The 16,164-nt window shown below is 44.8% G+C and overlaps 1 protein-coding gene across 1 annotated transcript in view; it reads left to right on the top strand.

The window, feature by feature from the left end:
* Window positions 1-1,051: 1,051 nt before the first annotated feature.
* SRD5A1 (steroid 5 alpha-reductase 1) overlaps window positions 1,052-16,164 on the top strand; it is a 28,636-nt gene continuing 13,523 nt past the window's right edge. The window contains exon 1 of the mRNA XM_081015019.1: window positions 1,052-1,540. Coding sequence (XP_080871145.1) covers window positions 1,206-1,540 — 335 coding nt within the window. The 5' untranslated portion in view covers window positions 1,052-1,205. The remainder of the gene's footprint in view (window positions 1,541-16,164) is intronic.

The following is a 16,164-nucleotide window of genomic DNA, read 5'->3' on the forward strand; positions in this document are numbered from 1 at the left end:
TCTCTGTGTTAGGGAAGTGGAATAACTTGGAAAGAGCTATTAAAAGGGGGTGTTTTAGGAACACACTGGAAGGGCACATTTTAAAAGTTTGACAGCTTACGTTCAAACATTGCCTCCTACATTGCCAAGAATTGGGGCAGGGTGGGGTGAGTGGAATGGGAGGGGAAAGAACCAGGAATTTTGGGCAGGGCATGTTTGTCCCACTTTCCGATCCTGAAATGTTGGACGGTATGTGCTAAGATAAGGGACGTGGGTGGCGCTGTGGGTTAAACCACAGAGCTTAGGACTTGCCAATCAGAAGGTCGGCGGTTCGAATCCCCGCGACGGGGTGAGCTCCCATTGCTCGGTCCCTGCTCCTGCCAACCTAGCAGTTCGAAAGCACGTCAAAGTGCAAGTAGATAAATAGGTACCACTCAGGTGGGAAGGTAAACGGCTTTTCCGTGCGCTGCTCTGATTCACCAGAAGTGGCTTAGTCATGCTGGCCACATGACCTGGAAGCTGTACGCTGGCTCCCTTGGCCAACAAAGCGAAATGAGCGCCGCAACCCCAGAGTCGGTCACGACTGACCTAATGGTCAGGGGTCCCTTTACCTTTACCTTTTATGTGCTAAGATAATAGAAATCAAAGTGGCACGTTGACCTATTTTCCAGTGGGGTAATGTGTGATGAGAATTGAGCAATCTCTTCCATTATGTTACGGGAAAATTTAGGTGCGAGGCTGCTCAGTCACCCTGAAGCAAAGCTCTTAACCTGAAGCACTATTTCTGGGTTAGCGGAGTCTGTAACCTGAAGCGTATGTAACCCGAGGTACCACCGTAAAGTGAGGCAAGCGCACCTTTCCCCCAAAAAAGACCCCGGGCCATAATGCTGAATTCTGTGCACGCTCCGCGCTCCCTTTGCGGGGTGCAGCGCGCGCCGCGCGCCTTCCACGGCGGCGCGCTCCGGCTTGGCTCGCGCGCGCGCGCATCCCGCCCGCCCTTGTGACGCCGCGCGCCCGCTCGGCCACTCGCTCGCTCGGTGCCGGCGGTGCCCTGGGCGGGCGCGGCGGCGGCGTCCTGGGCGGGGATGGCCACGCCCGGAGCCCCCGCCCGGACACCTTCTTCCCGCGGGGTTGGCCTGTCGGCGGGGAGGGGGCCGGGGCCGGCTCCCCTTTTCTTCCCCCGCCGGCGCCCGGGCGCGCAGAGCTGAGCCGCGTCGCCTGGCGCCATGGAGACGTTGGCTTGGGCGCTGCGCTGCTCGAGGGCCTTTTGGCGGCGCGTCTCCGGCCCGGAGGAGCAGCGGCTGCTGGAGGGGATGAGCTACGGGATGGTGGGCAGCATGGCGCTGGCGATGCTGGCCACCCGCTACCTGAAGATCCCCTACGGGCGCTACGCCTCGTCCGCCTACGGGCCGCCCATCCCGGCCAAGGTGGCCTGGGCGCTGCAAGAGGCGCCCGCCTTCCTGGTGCCAATGGGGCTCGTCTGGGGCAGCGACGGCGCCCGGCTCGCCTTCTGGCCCAACCGCTTCCTCCTGGCCCTCTTCGGCATCCATTACGCGTACAGGTGAGCACGGCTGGCGCAGGTGTGTGTGGGGGGGGGGGTTGGCCTTCCCGGGACCTGGAGGACCCGGGGAAGGAGCCCCGACGCCGGAGGGAAGCAGCCCGGCAGCGAGGTCCCCGCCGGGGTTGTTCCATTCTTCCTCCGGCTGGATGAAATCGGCGGAGGAAATAGAGGTCAAAACTTCACAATAGAATGTAGAATGGCCTTTTATTTAAAATGCATCTCTGGGTTATTTGTGGGCCATAGGAATTTGTTCATATTCCCCCCCCCCCAATATAGTCCAGCCCCCCACAAAGTCTCAGGGACAGTGGACCGGCCCCCTGCTAAAAAAGTTTGCAGACCCCTGATTTGACCATTGTGACCAGTAGCTACTGGTAGCTTCTTCCATTAAATTGTATAGCCCATTTCAAAGCCTCCACATCTTAGGCATGCAAATTCCATAGTTTAAACCACTTGCTGTGTAAAAATGCGTTTCATTTTGTCTGTCCCGAAATTCCTACTATAGTCATACCTTGGTTTTTGAATACAGTGGTGCCCCGCAAGACGAATGCCTCACAAGACGAAAAACTCGCTAGACGAAAGGGTTTTGCGTTTTTGGAGTCGTTCCGTAAGACGAATTTCCCTATGGGCTTGCTTCGCAAGACGAAACGTCTTGCGAGTTCTTGCGAGTTTGTTTCCTTTTTCTTAAAGCCGCTAAGCCGTTAATAGCCGCTAATAGCCGCTAAGCTGCTAATAGCTGTGCTTCGCAAGACGAAAAAACCGCAAGACGAAGAGACTCGCGGAACGGATTAATTTCGTCTTGCGAGGCACCACTGTAGCTTAGTTCCTGAACGTTTTGGCTCCTGAACGCTGCAAACCCGGAAGTGACTGTTCTGGTTTGTGAACTATTTTTGGAAGCCGAACATCCGACGGGGCTTCCAGTTGGTTGCAGGAGCTTCCTGCAGCCAATCAGAAACCACGCTTTGGTTTCTGAACCTTTTGGAAGTCGAATGGACCTCCGGAACGGATTCCGTTTGACTTCCAAGGTACGACTGTATTTAGCTTCATTGGACAACAAGGTTACGCCTGTTGGTTCTAGCATTATGAAAGAGGAGAAATATGGATTGGGCAAGAGATTTGGGACATAATATAATGTTTGAAGATTGGGAAAGGTTGTGGAGGAAAGGAGTCAAGTTCACTGCATGTACGGTGTTAAAGGAAAATATTATGAAAATGATGTATAAATAGTACTTAAGCCCTGTAAAATTAGCAAAGATATATCATAACATAATCTATGCTGGAAATGTAAAGAAAAAGAGGGTACCTTTTATCATATGTCGTGGACCTGCCCCAAGGTGAAAGACTTCTGGGAGAAGATTTATAATGAATTGAAAAAAATGTTGAAATATACATTTATTAAGAAAACAGAGGCCTTTCTTCTTGGAATAACAGGTATGGAATTGCCCAAAAAAGATGTTAGATTGTTTTTGTATGCCAGAACTGCAGCTAGAATTTTGTTAGCCAAGAATTGGAAATCACAAGAAGTCCCAACAGTAGAGGAATGGCAGATGAAGATGATGGACTTTTCGGAGCTAGCCGACCTGACTGGAAGAGTCCGCGACCAGGAGGAGGAGGAGTACCAGGAGGAATGGATGAAATTCAAAGACTATTTACTTAAATACGTTAAGATAATTTAACTGGAAAAACTTGCAAATATAAGATAGGCTTAGGATTTAAATATGTGATGTTAGAGAATAATATGTTTAACGTTAATATGAAAAGAAAGAAAGATGTTAAGTGATTAAGTTAATTTTATGGGGGAAAAAGTGGTTTTGGAAAACTGTTACAATGATATACACTGAAATTCAGCCAGGGAGGAAGTCACTTAACAATGTTACTAAGATTGGATCAAGTACAGTTCAGATCTATGTTTGTTTGTCTGTTTAAAATTTTGGAAAATCAATAAAATGTATTTTGTGCTATGCTGAATAGAAGGCTCTGCTTATTAAGGGGGATGTCGATGGTCTTATACCTTTTGCCTCAGGCCTCAAAATCTCTTAGGTTGGAAAATGTCCTGTGTGTGTGCAACTTTCTTCTTTTGCCCCTGACCTTAACATACATTATGCTTTAAAATACCATTTTTGAACCACTGCTATTGCAGTTTGTCACATTTTAACCAGCACCCACTCTTTCTCTATTTTTCTTTTTACAACTTTGGTATACCTTTCCCTGCCCTTTCCCCTAATATGTGACCCGATTTGTAAGGTAAGCATTGTGAATTGGGGACAGCTTAAAGGAGTAACCCAGTTCCTTCTCATTTTGTATTACTCAGCTAAGTGGAATCCTTGCTACCTTACGTTACCAAAAGCAGGGTTATTTGATCACAAGCTGTGCTTTAAAGCTGCTGTCAATATGAACGCTTACAAGTAAATGATTCATTTTTAAAGTCATAAAAACGTGTTGCAAAGTGCAAACGATAGCTTTTTCTAAACGTAGTTGTAAAAATACGGAAAGATTCACACCATAATTACAAAGGGACCTTAATCTTCTCTGTATCGTTCCGTTTTTAAGCTTCTGTGAGCACACATAATTCAGTGTTTAGGTAAATATGACCCAAGGTTCTTGCACCATAAAAGCTAATTTGCCTGTGTGTCTACAACTTAAAGGCAGCAAACTGCAAATACAAAAATACGCATGCGGCAGTGTATGCTGCGAAATCTATTCTAGCAAAGAAAGGGGGCTGAAGCCCATTACACCTTTTCAAATAGACAGCAATGCATTCTGGGAAGCAGAAACTTCCTTTGCATAAATAAGGCTGAGGGTCTTGAGACCTTTTTTGCTGTCTTCCCCAGCGCCAATCCTATCATTAGAGTGAGGTGGCAACTGATTTGGGTGGTCATGAAAGGGGAACTGTAGTTATTATTCACAGCCGTGGTTTGAAGTAATTGAAGTTTCTGAACAGTCTTCAGAGATGGCCCCATGTACAATGCATTGCAATAATCTCATCTGGATGTTACCAGGGCATGACAGGCTATTCTTCTTCAAGGATGGTCACAGCTGGCCTTCTGCGTCACTGAAACCAGTTAGGTCTCCAGTTAACAAATGGCTCCAAGAAAGGCAGAGTGCTTGTAAACACTTCACCTTACTTGCCCAACTCTGGAATGCAATTGGACAGGCTCTGGGAGGTTCTTGCAAGATCTCGTGGGACCGTCTGAGTTCCTGAGAGATCTCGCAAGAGCCTCCCCGAACATAGTACAGTGGTACCTCAGGTTACATACTCTTCAGGTTACATACGCTTCAGGTTACAGACTCCGCTAACCCAGAAATAGGGCTTCAGGTTAAGAACTTTGCTTCAGGATGAGAACAGAAATCGTGCTCCAGCAGTGCGGCGGCGGCAGGAGGCCCCATTAGCTAAAGTGGTGCTTCAGGTTAAGAACAGTTTCAGGTTAAGAACGGACCTCCGGAAAGAATTACCGTATTTTTTGCTCTATAAGACTCACTTTTTCCCTCCTAAAAAGTAAGGGGAAATGTGTGTGCGTCTTATGGAGCGAATGCAGGCTGTGCAGCTATCCCAGAAGCCAGAACAGCAAGAGGGATTGCTGCTTTCACTGCGCAGCGATCCCTCTTGCTGTTCTGGCTTCTGGGATTCAGAATATTTTTTTTCTTGTTTTCCTCCTCTAAAAACTAGGTGCTTATTGTGGTCTGGTGCGTCTTATAGAGCGAAAAATACGGTAAGTACTTAACCTGAGGTACCACTGTAAGTGAGTCTGTGGGCTTAAAAGCTGTTGACACACTGGGAAAACCCAGCGCAAAAGAGACTTTGAGGTTCTCTGCCTTGCATGCAATTCATTTGCAGGATTTCAGCCAGCTAGCTTTCAGCTGCTACAAGATGCAATTGTACTGCACTCCGTCATTTAGTCAGAATATTGGGATCCAGATAAAATCCACACCACACCCATAATATATAATCTAATCTAGAACTACTATAGAGTAGATCTCGGCTCCCGGCCTCTTAAGTGAGATGAGCGCACAACCCTAGAGTCGGACACGACTGGCCCGTACGGGCAGCGGTACCTTTACCTTTTACTATAGAGTAGATCTAAATTCTGGTTGAAATCAGTGCGACAAGATAAGCCATGAGTAACTTGCCCATTGGTTTTAACTACATTGATCTGGAACCAAGCCTATTAGTGGAATGCATAGGATTAAGCTAAGAGTACATTGAGAACTATGGGACGCGGGTGGCGCTGTGGGTAAAACCTCAGTGCCTAGGACTTGCCGATCGTATGGTCGGCGGTTCGAATCCCCGCGGCGGGGTGAGCTCCCGTCTTTCGGTCCCAGCTCCTGCCCACCTAGCAGTTCAAAAGCACCCCTAAGTGCAAGTAGATAAATAGGTACCGCTTTATAGCGGGAAGGTAAACGGCGTTTCCATGTGCTGCGCTGGTGCTGGCTCGCCAGAGCAGCTTTGTCACGCTGGCCACGTGACCCGGAAGTGTCTCCGGACAGCGCTGGCTCCCTGCCTCTTAAGTGAGATGAGCGCACAACCCTAGAGTCGGACACGACTGGCCCGTACGGGCAGGGGTACCTTTACCTTTACCTTTACATTGAGAACTATGCATGAATGTATAATCAGATTAAGGTTGAACCCTGGTCTGTCAGGAGTAACACGCAATACATACAATGATTTCCAAGAACTAAAGAATGTTCTGTGCATGACTGCCTTTTACGGGCTACACAATCTAGTGGCACCTGAGCCCTTTGCACATGCATGTATGATGAAATGCATCTGCATTCAATGATTGGTGGTTGAAATGTTCTGTGCGTGATTGATTCCTCCCCAAATTGGAGAGGAAACAAACTATAATCTGAAATATGTGTCACTTGCACAACATCTTCAGAGGAGGTTAATATTTAAACCTTAGAATAGCTTTGGAAGTGGATATAGGCTGTAGGGTTAGAAGTAGAAGATAGGGTATTTTAAAATAGTATTATTTGTAAGTGATAAAATGTGAAGTTATTTTAAGTGTGATTAAAAAAAAAAGAGGGTTAGAAATTATGATAGATGTATACTGCGAAAGATGAAGTAAAATGAATATCAGATAGGTGGGACTTGGGGAAGCCCACTTAACAATGTTTAGAAAAATAAGGATATGACAAGAATTTGTTTGTATTGTTTGTCTTTTCTGTTTGTGTTTTTTATTTGTGTTATAAAATGAATAAAAAAAAATTGGGGGCAAAAAACATCTTCAGAGGAGGCTTCTGCTTCCATGAGACCCTGGAAATGCAGCCGCCCCATACGGGGATCAAACTGCGGTTATCAGCACCACGCTTTAAGCAACCGTGGAGGCTACCAAGGGTTTTCAGAAGCCAGGAAAAACCAGGGTTTCGAAACAAACAGAAGGCTTCCTGAGCCTAGGGGGCTTCCCCATTGCAGACAGTTGCCAATGAGCATGCAGCGCATTACAGGGGCAAGGGCAGCGTTGACATCCGCATGCACCCTCTCATTTGCGTCCTTCTCTGTTCTGATCCATATCAGAGCAGGGTGGCACTCACAATACCCAAAGCAGCCCTGCCTCACCTGTTGTTGCATCGTGCACAGATGATGGAAGATGGCTTGAAGTGAGTTTCTTTGGGAGATGTTGAAAAGCAGGACAAAAACAAGTATTTTCACTCTATGAGACGCACCAGACCATAAGACGCACCTAGTTTTTGGAGGAGGAAAACAAGAAAAACAAATATTCTGAATCCCAGAAGCCAGAACAGCAAGAGGGATCTGGCTTCTGGGATAGCCTCTTGATGTTCTGGCTTATGGGATAGCTGCGCCAAGCCTCTCCTGGGCAGCGGGAGGAAGGCTCCCCCAAGAGCTGCGCTCCCTTTAAAGAGCCGCGTGGAGCATGTGTGCGGCTCTTGGGGGCTTTTCCCCTAGGAGGGAGAAGGGCAGCCCAGCTCTTTAAAGGGAGCGCTGAGCAGAGCCTCTCGCCTGCCTTCGCTCCATAAGATGCGCACACATTTCCCCTTACTTTTTAGGAGGGGGAAAGTGCGTCTTATAGAGCAAAAAATACGGTAAGTAAACATGGCTGCTGCTTGGTGAGTCTGAAAAAGGAGGCCACTCGAACCAAAAGAGGCTTTCTTTTGCTTTTCAAGTTTTTGCAGCTTGTCGTTATTTTGGGGGAAAGAAACCCTCTGAAACACTGGAAATTTCCTCCTTCACCCCAAGGGACTTGCTGTGAGCTCTCCGGGTGGGGGGCGTTTCACACTGTCCATAAGCAAAACCTCAAATCCGCAGGGTCATCTTGTTTGGGTGATGGACATTCTCCTCGGGTCTCAAACTGCTTCTGCCTCGATGTCTCACCCCAAGGATTAATTTCTGAACCAAGGGTGGCCTTTTACTTGGGTTTCGTAGCCAGGAAAACATCAAGAATGCACTTTTTTGCACTACAGACCAAGTTTACACCAAAGATACTGATAATGAGGAAACTGCGGGCACTGGTAACAGTTTTGTGCACTTTTCAGGCATTTTAAAACCGTGGATTAGCGAAATTATGGAGAGGAGAGCAGGATCACACCCATTCTCCCCTCTCAGCCTGGAACAGTCTCGGATATGGCATAGAGAGTTGTCATTTGTGGAGGGGATTGGTGAAAATGGGATGTGCTCAAATATAAAGGGTAAAGGGACCCCTGACCATTAGGTCCAGTCGTGGCCGACTCTGGGGTTGCAGCGCTCATCTTGCTTTATTGGCCGAGGGAGCCAGCATACAACTTCCGGGTCTTGTGGCCAGCATGACTAAGCCGCTTCTGGCGAACCAGAGCAGCGCACGGAAACGCCGTTCACCTTCCCGCCAGAGCGGTACCTATTTATCTACTTGCACTTTGACGTGCTTTCGAACTGCTAGGTTGACAAGAGCTACGGGAGCTCACCCCGTTGTGGGGATTCGAACCACCAACCTTCTGATCGGCACGTCCTGGGCTCTGTGGTTTAACCCACAGCGCCACCCGCGTCCCTGTGCTCAAATATACTTGAGTATATTTGCAGAAAAACAAATGGGAAGATTATTTGGAACAGTTCTCCACCTCCTTTACTTAGGAAAATGCAGCAGCCAGTATTGAAGGGAGGCTTCAACTTTCCAGATATTAGTTTATACCAGACGGCATATTTGTTAGCATGTACAAAGGATTGGCAGGTTTCTCCTCCTATCAACACTCCAGCTTGGGTAATTTTAGAGATGACTTATTTAGTAACACCTTTATTTGGATGGTTAATGTTGGGGTCTATGTATAATAAAAAGAAAGGATCTAAACCACATTTAATTTTAGCAGCTAGAAAGATACAGGGTATACAGGCTTGTCAGTTGCAGTTTGACCCACGTGCTCGTACTAAATTAAATTTATGGGATTGGAAGATAGGCAGCCTTTTTTGCGGACGAAATAACAAAATGGGTTGAATGCGATGTGTGTGTGTGTGTGTGTGTGATTTGCTATTTTACAATTTGAATATAGATTACCAGCAAGTACGAAATGGCAGTATCTTCAATTACAGCCTTTGCTGGAGTCTATATATAGCCCATCTGCTTTGAGATCTTTGGTATCTCCTAAGGCGTTGGAGGAAATTATTGGATCTTCCCAGAAAGAACAACCTGTACCTGTTGTTTATGAACGCTTAACGGAACTTCGTAAGGGAGAATTTCAAGAACTCAGAGGTGCCTGGAATAGTAGGTAATTAGAATGTAATATGCAGCCTAAAGAATGAAAAATTGCTTTAGAAGAGACACAGAATATTACCTTAGAATTGAAATACCCACCGTTCCAACAATAATTAATTGAGTGTATTGGACTCCACAACATTTGTATAGGAAGTCACTGTCTAATAGAGATAAACGTTGGTGATGTAACACCTTGGTTGAGGTACATGTTGCAAGCTTGTCCGGTGATGCACTATTTCTGGTCTGAAGTTTTTATCCGCATTGGCATCTGTTTCGTATTGGCAAAATATTTGTGTACTTCTAAAATATATTCTTGTAGGATGGGATTAACAGCAGGACAACAAAAGTGGATTTTTGTGAGCCCTTATGATAGCTAAGAGACTCAAACTTCAAACCTGGAAGGGTAAATTCCATGGTGACAATTGGACGTATTTCATACAGACATAGATTTTTGTGTGGATACCTATCTGGACATTTGGGGAGCTTATCTTAACTTACATATTTGACTTAAGATTTACTGATGATTTATTGTACTGTACTCAGATTGTGAACCTATTGTGGCTTTTTGGGGGGTTAGTATTATTTATATACTACTTTTAATTGTCTTTATTATTTTGTTCTCTTCCCTTTCTCTTCCTCTGTTAAATTCACAATTTAAAAAACGATTAATAAATGAAAGACCAACTGACACAGGGCCTGGACTTCTACAGCATCACTGAGTCTCACCTCTGCTATTGCAGGAGCAAAGCCTCCCTCTGCCGCTGACTTGTCTATGGAGGGTTGTCGACCCAGTAGGCAGATTCTGAGGATTTCCTGGTTAGGAAAGTTTTTAACGTTTTTATCATGTTTTTAATATTCTTTTGGGAGCCGCCCAGAGTGGCTGCAGAAACCCAGCCAGATGGACAGGGTATAATAATAATAATAATAATAATAATAATAATAATTCCCTCCTCCTCCTCTTTCTTCTTCTTCTTCCCTGGAAGTAGACTGGCCGGGTGCCTTGGAGATGAAGGCATAATAGACATCTAATTAATAAAACAGATCTGCCTCCTGCTTCACTGTAAACAAGGAATCTTTGCTTCCTGACCTACTGATGCCAGTCATTTCAGTCCGATGAATGCTCTCCATCGCAGAAGCGACACCCAAGGGAGCCTGCTACAGATATGCCTGCAATGGCTGAAATGAGGGCTCCCTCCAGTGCTCTTGAATGATACCATATTCGATCCTGGCTCTGCAAACAGTGAGGGGGGAAAGCTTGCCTATTTCTGGGCTGGATTCCTGGACACCCTTTAAGTTGCACTCTAGAAATCATCTGGTGCACAGACTATTAACATCAAATGAGCAAAGTCACTCAGCCCTCAGGAAACAATTATAGGCTCCTCCCTTGCCTCGCCTCTCAACAAGTCACAGGTGTCCTCCTTCCCTGCCCCACCTTCCTGCAAGACGCTTCGGTTATTTAAATAATGTGCACGAAGTGCTTTGAGCACGTTCGACTTCCAAAAGGTTCGGAAACCAAAGCGCGGCTTCTGATTGGCTACAGGAAGCACCTGCAGCCAATAGGAAGCCCTGTTGGACGTTTGGCTTCCAAAAATAGTTCTCAAACCAGAACAGTTTGCAGCGTTCAGGAGCCAAAACGTTCGGGAACTAAGCTGTTTGAAAACCAAGGTACGACTATAGTAGGAATTTCGGGGGGGAAAAGACCGAAATGCATTTTTACATTTAAACTATGGAATTTGGTTTAAACTGTGGAATTTGCATCCCTAAGATGTGGAGGCTTTGAAATGGACTATACAATTTAATGGAAGAAGTTACCAGTGGCTGTTGGGATTTTTCCTCTATGTGCAGCTTCACACGAAGTCAATTAAGAGTTGCCCAACAGCCAAGACTGAGCAAAGAAGAGTTATTTGCCTAGAGATATGGGACCTTGGAGGCAGCTCTATCATAAGGTCTCACGCAGGCATAGATAGATAGATAATACTTTATTCGGCTATAAGCCCACAAGGTAAAACAAATCAATAGATAAAAATCAATAGATAAAATCAATAGCATTTTACAATCTAAAATATCAACTAAAATATTTCAACGCATAATCTCTAAATGTACCGTGTTATGGCCTTGAAGATAAAGATGGTGCATAGAGTTTACTGAATTTTTAATAGTCATGCAGCATTCCATGAAGTCTTTTATATGACAGAACTGAGATCAGGAATCTAGCAACCTGTAAAGTTCTATAAGAGTCAATGTCCTGGAGTAGATAAGCCAGATGTAATTCAGGTGGTTTAGCAGCAATTTCCAGAATGATTGAACTCAGGATCCTTGATCGGGGAACATTGTATAAGGGGCAATCAAACAAGATATGATAAAGGGATTCTATCGATTTGTTGTCACATGCGCACAAAACAGAGATTTTACCGTTAGAAAATCTATTGCTCAGCACATTTGAGGGGAACACATTAAATCTGGCTCTAACAAATGCGAATCTATGCGACGCAGCCGATAAAGTAGACAGATATCGAGGTATCTGGGACATAGATGTAATGCCCTGATATATCGGGGAACATGTACCTCCACCTGTGGTAAGATTTTGTTGTAAATCTACCTCCTCCAGTCTTTGTTTGATGACCTTTTTAGCTGTAATTAGATCTAAATTAAGTATATCGGAAGGAGAGATTCCATAAGACAACAGTTTGGAATGGATTTTTGTTGCCCATGGGCTGGTGAATTCATCTCTCCAAAGGCACTGAATAAGATGGTAGTTTGGCAATTTATGCCAAAGGGACAGCCAATAATTAAAGGCATGTCTCCACATCAGAATCTCAAGGGAGGGGGTCTTAAGTTCTAAGCGAATGGCAGAGTTGCTTACACAGGAGGGTAGTTTCAAAAGGCGTCTTAGAAAAAGATTTTGCAATGTCACCAGAGGCAAGAGGTTTACAAAGGCGCCCCATAAAGGGACCGCATAGGCCATAGTTGCAACCACTTTTGCACTATAAACTTTTAAGGCGGATGGAACATGCATAGCCCCCTCAGTAAAGAAGAAGCGTAGTAGAGCGTAGATAAGGGCTTTCACCTTGTTTTGTAAATATGTGATATGCGCTTTCCATCCCATATTATACTGGAAGTAAATTCCTAGATATTGAAATTTGTAAACTTGTTCAATTGGCTTCCCCTCAAGTTCCCATCTATACAGTTTACGACTCCTGGAAAAAATTAGGACTTTAGATTTGGAATGGTTAATAGTAAGTAAATTTGTTTGGCAATATGATGCAAAAATCTTAAGGGCCCTCCTCAAACCGATTCGAGAATAAGAGAGGATCACCGCATCGTCAGCGTACAATAATAAGGGGCAGCGATAGTCTGCAAGCCTGGGTGCATGAATGGAGGTTTGGGCCTCAGCTAGGGGCGTCCTCATGTCACTAATATAAAGGTTAAAAAGATAGGGGGCAAGGATACACCCTTGTCGTACCCCCTTGTTTATTGGAACTGAGTTTGTGAGATCGCCCTCAGGTGTTAACCTCACCCTAGCGGCCGTCCCTTCATGTAATTTAATCAATAGCCACAACAGCCTTTTTTCTATGCCCCACTTTGCCAGTTTTTCCCATAACAGGTCTCTAGAGATACTGTCAAAAGCCGCCTTCAGATCTATAAAAGCGGCACATAGAAGACCATGAGTAGGGGAAGAATACTTCCGCGCCAAATGATATAGAATTATAGCATGGTCAATAGAAGCGCGATTTGGTCTAAACCCGACCTGTTCGTGGCCTATCAGATTGGAATCTTCGGCCCATTGGGTTAGTCTGGTTAGCAAGAAGCGAGTGTAGATTTTTCCGATGATTGATAATAAACTGATATTACGATAGTTTCCTGGGTCCTCTGGTGGTCCTTTTTTATATATAGGAATTATGATGGACTCCTTCCATGATGTAGGTATCTGGCCCGTGGCATTGATTGCATCAAAGATTTTTGCAAGAATTTTAGCCCACCATATTGGGTGTTGTTTAATAGCTTCCGCCGGGATCAGATCAGGCCCTGGGGCTTTATCAGTTTTCAGTTTAGCAATTAAATCTACTATTTCCTCCGGGTCAGTATCTGGCCATATGGGCAAGTGACTTGAGAGAGTATCAGATTGGATGTTAGAGATGTCTGTCTGGGAGAAATATTTTCTTAGAAATTGTTCCCATGTCGGGGCTGGGATAACCGTCAATGGGTATTTCCTCGATCTTTTGTTGATTAAATTCCAAAAACCGCGAGAGCTGCGAAGCTTAGAGGCAGCAATCAGCGCTTGCCAACGTCTTAGCTGCCACTCGTGCTTGGCTGACTTCTGTGCCTGTTTGTAAGCAATTTTGGCCTGCAAGTACTCTGGGGGGAGAGTTTCAGCTCCAGAGGCTTTATATCTGTTGTAGATACAACAGAGAGAGAGTCTAGCTTGCTTACATTTGGCATCAAACCAAGGTGCACCGAACCTGGGTTGATCTCGGTTAGCCAGGTGAGCCGGCATCGTAAAGAAGCTAGTTAAATCTGCAGAGAAGTGGAAGAACCACTCCAGTATCCTATTTGGTTCAGACAGCTCCGCCAATGAAACAATAAGGGATTCGGAGCTATTCCTCTGGAAGAATTCTGCATATTTTGGGGCCTGTTTCATGGACCATTTAATGCCTCTTACTTGAGCTGTGGCATTTAAACCTACATGAATTGGGTGTGTTCCGCTAACCGGGTGCCAGTCAAGCGTTAGCTTGGCCGCTAGAGGTAGGTGATCACTGGATTGTACATTATCTACTTTGAGGTAAAAGAAGTTTGAAAATAGGTCTTCTGAGACTAGAAGATAATCTAGGACACTATTTGATGTTGTGCCCAAATGAGTGAATTCACCTGGCACGTCCGGAGGGCAGTTGCCATTTAGAATGTTCAAATTCATACGAATGGCCAATTGATAAAGAAGGACTCCCGCCTCATTCACTCTGTTGTCCTTAGATCTTCTTGATGTGAAAGAGATTAAATCAGATTTTGGGTAGGGGGGAGATACCCACCACTTGGCCTTAATTATCCCATTCCAGTTGGCAGCTGTACGTGCATTGAAGTCACCACCCATTATCGATGGAATATTAGGGTACTTAACATAGCATGCCAATAAATGATCTTCCAGAGAATCCCATCTATAATGAAGGTCTGATATCAGACCACCTGGAGGAAGATAAACATTGGTGATTAATAGTGAGAATTTTTCACTTGAAATCAGACCAGTAAAAGCAAAAGGAGGAAAGGTATGAACTAGCGAGAGTTTGGCTCTCATTTTAAGCGATATGACGATTGCAAGACCGCCTCTGGACCGGCCACCTTTCTGGGAGGGGATAGCTGGAAGTGATATCAGTTCAAAGCCATTTATATCTATTTTATCTTCTTCCCATGTTTCTTGCAAAAGGATTATCTGGAAAGAGTTTATATAGGACAGAAATTCGGGATCTAATCTTTTCCTTTTCCAGCCAGCAATGTTCCAACTTAGGACTGCTAGCTGGGGACTTCTATGTTGTTCTTTTAACAGTCAAAACGGGGGGGGGGGGGGCAGACTCTCTGTTAAAGACAGAAGATGTAACAAAAAAGTCAGTTATTTTACTTTGGGAAGATGGTAACTGTGAGGTGCCCTGCAAATTAAAGTTTTTAACAATTTGGTTCGACTGTTGGCACACTGTGGATGATCCACTGAAAGTAGATCTCTGAACAGGAAGTCTCTTCATTTCGAAATTCTTGGTACAACTTGACAGAGAAATACCCAGGTAGGGGGAAATTGAGTCCGTCGGGGTAAACCCTCTCGCAGATTTATCATCCGACATTCGGATTATTTTATTGATGCGTCCCATCGGGTCTTCAATCGTTTCTGACGGCGGGTCCCGAGGTGTAACATTCGCAGCTTCCTTTGAAGGAGGTAATTGAGGGGGCATCACGGGGGTGGAAATTGCGGAAGACTCTCTCAGGGGCATCACTTGTGGACTACTTCTATATCTGGACGAAACTGGAGAAGATTCTAGCTCTGGCATAGATGAGTGAGTTAAAGAGGGATTTGAGTCAAGCAGGGAAATCAGAATTTCTTTTTTTATATATATAGATTTTTATTGGTTTTACAACATTTTTTAAACAATACAAACAAATAAAAAGACAAACAAACATGTATAATTTCGTAACCTTTTTTCCATAACCTTCGTTTCTCGGACTCCCCCATACCTCCCCTTTCTGCATCCCTGTTTGCAAAATTATTTCAGCAGCTTCTGAGCAATTTTATCAAATATATGTCCTCTTAGTCCTTTCTCTAACTTAATCTTATGTCACTGTTTCCCTTTTTCTCTCAGCACCTCGGCATTTTAGCATTCATCAATTTTATAATAGCTCTTAAGATAAATTTTAAATTTCTTCCAGTCCTCTTCCGCCGTCTCTTTCCTCTGATCACGGATTCTGCCAGTCATCTCAGCCAGTGTCATATAGTCCATCACTTTCATCTGCCATTCTTCCACGGTGGGTAGGTCTTGTGTCTTCCAATACTTTGCGATGAGTATTCTTGCTGCCGTCGTAGCATACATAAAGAAAATTCTATCTCTCTTTGACACCAATTGGCCGACAATGCCCAAGAGAAAGGCTTCTGGTTTCTTAGGGAAAGTACATTTAAGTACCTTTTTCATTTCATTATATATCATTTCCCAGAAAGCCTTAATCTTCGGGCACGTCCACCATAGGTGATAGAAAGTACCTTCAGTTTCTTTACACTTCCAACACTTATTATCAGGCAAATGATAAATTTTTGCTAGCTTGACTGGGGTCATGTACCACCTGTAGATCATTTTCATAACATTTTCCTTTAAGGCATTACATGCCGTAAATTTTATACCGGTGTTCCACAACCATTCCCAGTCAGCAAACATAATATTATGACCAATGTCCTGTGCCCACTTAATCATAGCCGAT

This window comes from Podarcis pityusensis, assembly GCF_964106645.2.
Source record: "Podarcis pityusensis genome assembly, chromosome: 7".
Classification (NCBI taxonomy): domain Eukaryota; kingdom Metazoa; phylum Chordata; class Lepidosauria; order Squamata; family Lacertidae; genus Podarcis; species Podarcis pityusensis.